General features: G+C 56.0%; 1 protein-coding gene across 1 annotated transcript in view; it reads right to left on the reverse strand.

Moving 5' to 3' along the window:
- Positions 1 to 2,237, reverse strand: part of GMEB2 (glucocorticoid modulatory element binding protein 2) — a 25,973-nt gene extending 23,736 nt beyond the window's left edge. Inside the window, exon 1 of the mRNA XM_011992389.1 lies at positions 1,636 to 2,237. Within this exon, the coding sequence (XP_011847779.1) occupies positions 1,636 to 1,766 (131 nt within the window). The 5' untranslated portion in view covers positions 1,767 to 2,237. The remainder of the gene's footprint in view (positions 1 to 1,635) is intronic.
- Positions 2,238 to 3,340: the final 1,103 nt, after the last annotated feature.

Here is a 3,340-nt window from a genome sequence, read left to right on the forward strand (position 1 = left end):
CGGCTCAGGTGAGGTGACCTGGACACCACCCCGGCAGCCACGGCCACGCTGTCACAGGTCAGGTGAGGTGACCTGGACACCACCCCGGCAGCCACAGCCACGGTGTCAGGGCTCGGTACAGGAGAGCTAGATATAGGACTGGGACTACTCCGAGGCCCCTTCCACCTGGACGCCTGGGTGGGTGACACAAAAGCTGGGCTCAGGTGGGACCAGAACAGCCTCTCCCCAGGTCAGAAATGACCCTGGGCTCCTCGCAGCAGCCCTAGGGCACCATGAGAAAGCTACGTGGACTTCTCCGGCCACGGGTCACTGCTGTCACACTGTACTCACTGCAGGCCATGTCAGGGCTCGGGTGAGGAGACGTGGACACCACCCCAGCAGCCGTGGCCATGGTGCCCCACGGGAGGGGACTTGGGCACTGCCTCTCTGGGCAAGAGTGGGGAGGTGTGGGGTGGGAGATGTCAGGAAACATCATGGACACATGCCCGGAAAACATGGAAGCTGTGCACCAAGGTGCTGACAAAGGAAAAAGGAGAATGGAGGTGTGAACATCCAGCTGGGAGGTCCCACTCAGACACTCCTGCATTTCCAGACGTGGCCGCCAGCTGTGTGGATGAGGCAGGAAAGGACAGGGTACCTCGCACCAGGAACCTACACAGGTCAATGTCTTGTTCTGTGCTCGCACAACAGCCTCCACCACCTGGACATGCAGGAGGTTAAAGTCTCAGGTGCAACAACAGGCTCCACAGCAAGGGAAGAAAGGCAGGAAGGAACTCAGGGCCAGGTCCTCCCAGGCAGGAGCTGCCTGCACACCGCCCATGAAGGGAGGCCTGACCCGCACCGCACAGGGGTTGGCAGTCTAGAGTCATCCTCTGTCAAATGGTGAGAAAGTCAAAAGCTCATGCTCAGTGACATGCTAGGTCAACATGAAGATGCCACACGAGACACAGCAAGGATGAGACCAACGGGAGCCCCAGCCCAGAGCCCCAGAGTCCCAGAGTCCTCTGGGGAGGAAGAATGAGGATCGCTGCCCTGGATTGCCCAGGGCTGACTCTGCCTTTATCTCACCCCCAGTAGAGGCAGGAGTGACACAAGGGCTGACTGGGCCTTTATCTCACCCCCAGCAGACACCGGCTCACAGCAGAAGCAGCTCTGCTACCTCTTAGTAGTTCCACCTACAGGCAGCAAAACAAAGCCGGCAGTTTGGGCAAATGTTAGCACTTTTGCCAACTAACATTTGATTCGGACATCTGGTACAGAGATGAGGAAGAAAACACTCATAGTTTCATGAAGACTGTCAAGAAAATCACTGGCTCTTCATTTCTGAAAGGCCAGCTCTCTGCCATCCCTACTGCTCCCTCTCACACGAGAAGTCACGGCCTTTCAGGACGTGGAGCCACATGGCCGTGCGGGTACGGGAGGCCTCCCCAGAGCTGCATCTGGGTCTTCTGGTTCCCGGGGCCATTTCTGCTTTTCTTCACTCTCTACTTACACACACAATTTAAGTCCAGTCTCAGAAGAACTGGAACTAGGAAAATCCTGACACTTGCCCCTTACTATGTTAATGCCAGCTGAGCCAAGGACAGCCTAACCCAAGCCCCCATCAGCCCCAATGGCACTGAGGCCTGAGCTTACCCGTGAGGGGCCAAATTGGTCGTCACCAACACAGTCTTCACGCCCTCCACGCTGCTGCCATCCACCGCAGTGTCCGGAGTTGTCACCACCACCACCTCCTCCATGTGCACACTCACGTCGGGAGTCGCCATGGCTCAGCAGAAAGGGACGCCCAGGCCAGCGGCGTCAGTCCTCCAGGGTCCCGAGTCCTGGAGGAAGCAAGGCAGGGCACAGGGCCGGAGTCATCTCCACATCCGCACAACACAGCACTCACAAAGGCATCTCTCATCAGCTTCAAAGACCCATCCTTGAGTCCCAGACGGCTACTTCCTGACAAAAACGAGAGGCAACAGAAGGGCTACTCCGGTCTCTGGTTCCAAGGCGGTGTAAGTGCACTCCACCCATCTTTCCCACGGGATGAGCTGAAACCCTCGGGCAGAAGGCACAGAGCCACTCCCTCCATGTGGGGCTCAGAGCAGGAGGACGGGGGGGCCTGGAATTCCAAGCGACCTGGACGCAGGTCCCCGGCTTGCCAGTTCTTCCGTCTCTCCTGGCCCGAACTCAAAGCCAGCCCCAACCCCTGAGCTGAGTTTCAGGTGCAGAAAGCACTCCAAGAAGTCCTCTCTGCCTGTGGAATGGGAAGGGAAACCCATTCGAGACAGAGAGGAGGGAAATGCCCTGGGATTTTTTTGTTTTTTGGGGTTTTTTTTTTGAGATGGAGTCTCGCTCTGTCACCCAGGCTGGAGTGCAGTGGCGCGATTTCGGCTCACTGCAAGCTCTGCCTCCTAGGTTCAAGCAATTCTCCCGCCTCAGCCTCTCGAATAGCTGGGATTACAGGTTTCACCATGTTGCCCAGGCTGGTCTCAAACTCTTGACCTCACGTGATCCACTCACCTCGACCTCCCAAAGTGCTGGGATTGCAGGTGTGAGCCACCGTGCCCGGCCTGCCCTGGGTTCTAAAATTATTATTATTTTGTCTTGGCTGGTTTTGCCTTCAGCAAGTCCAACCCCTGGTAAAACCCTGTGACAGCGGCAGTCTCGGCAGGCCCAAAAAGCTTGGAGAGAAGGGAATCTTCCTCCTGACTAAAGGAGTGGTGGCCCAAGAGTGTGGGGGCTCCTGTTGTCCCCTCAGTCTCCATCCTCCACCCAGCACAGGGAACACGAAAGCCCTGGTTTCTAGTCAGAGGCCAAGGAGCCAGGAGTCAGAGTGTGGGGGAGGCGATGAGAGGAAAGGGGAACAGAGAGGATGGCACACAGCTGTGTGTGAGCACCCGGGTCATCCCAAGACAGTCTCTACGTGGTCCTCACCCTAAAGGGCAAAGGGAAGAAAACTGACCTACAGGATAGACCACTGCCCAGGTCTCAGATGGGCCCCAAGGGCGCACATGGGGCCGATCCACAGTGCACTGGAAAGTCTCTAAACTAAACTGGCCTAAGAACACAGACACAGGAACGGGGTGCAAAATTTGCAGCCTGAACCTAACCAGGTCGATTTCTTGCTACAAAAAAAATCTACATTTTCTGTGAAACTTAAACAAGACCCAGAGTCCATAGCATCGTAGTCAAAGCATCCAAAACACGATCAAACTACCTGGCAAAGGGTAGTCTGATTGATTCTCAAAGGAATAAACCCACAAGAGAAGCTGGCTCTGAGGTGAACAAAATCCACAAGAGAAGCTGGCTCTGAGGTGAACAAAATCCACAAGAGAAGCTGGCTCTGAGGTGA

Source organism: Mandrillus leucophaeus, unplaced genomic scaffold (assembly GCF_000951045.1).
Source record: "Mandrillus leucophaeus isolate KB7577 unplaced genomic scaffold, Mleu.le_1.0 Scaffold41, whole genome shotgun sequence".
NCBI classification, from domain to species: domain Eukaryota; kingdom Metazoa; phylum Chordata; class Mammalia; order Primates; family Cercopithecidae; genus Mandrillus; species Mandrillus leucophaeus.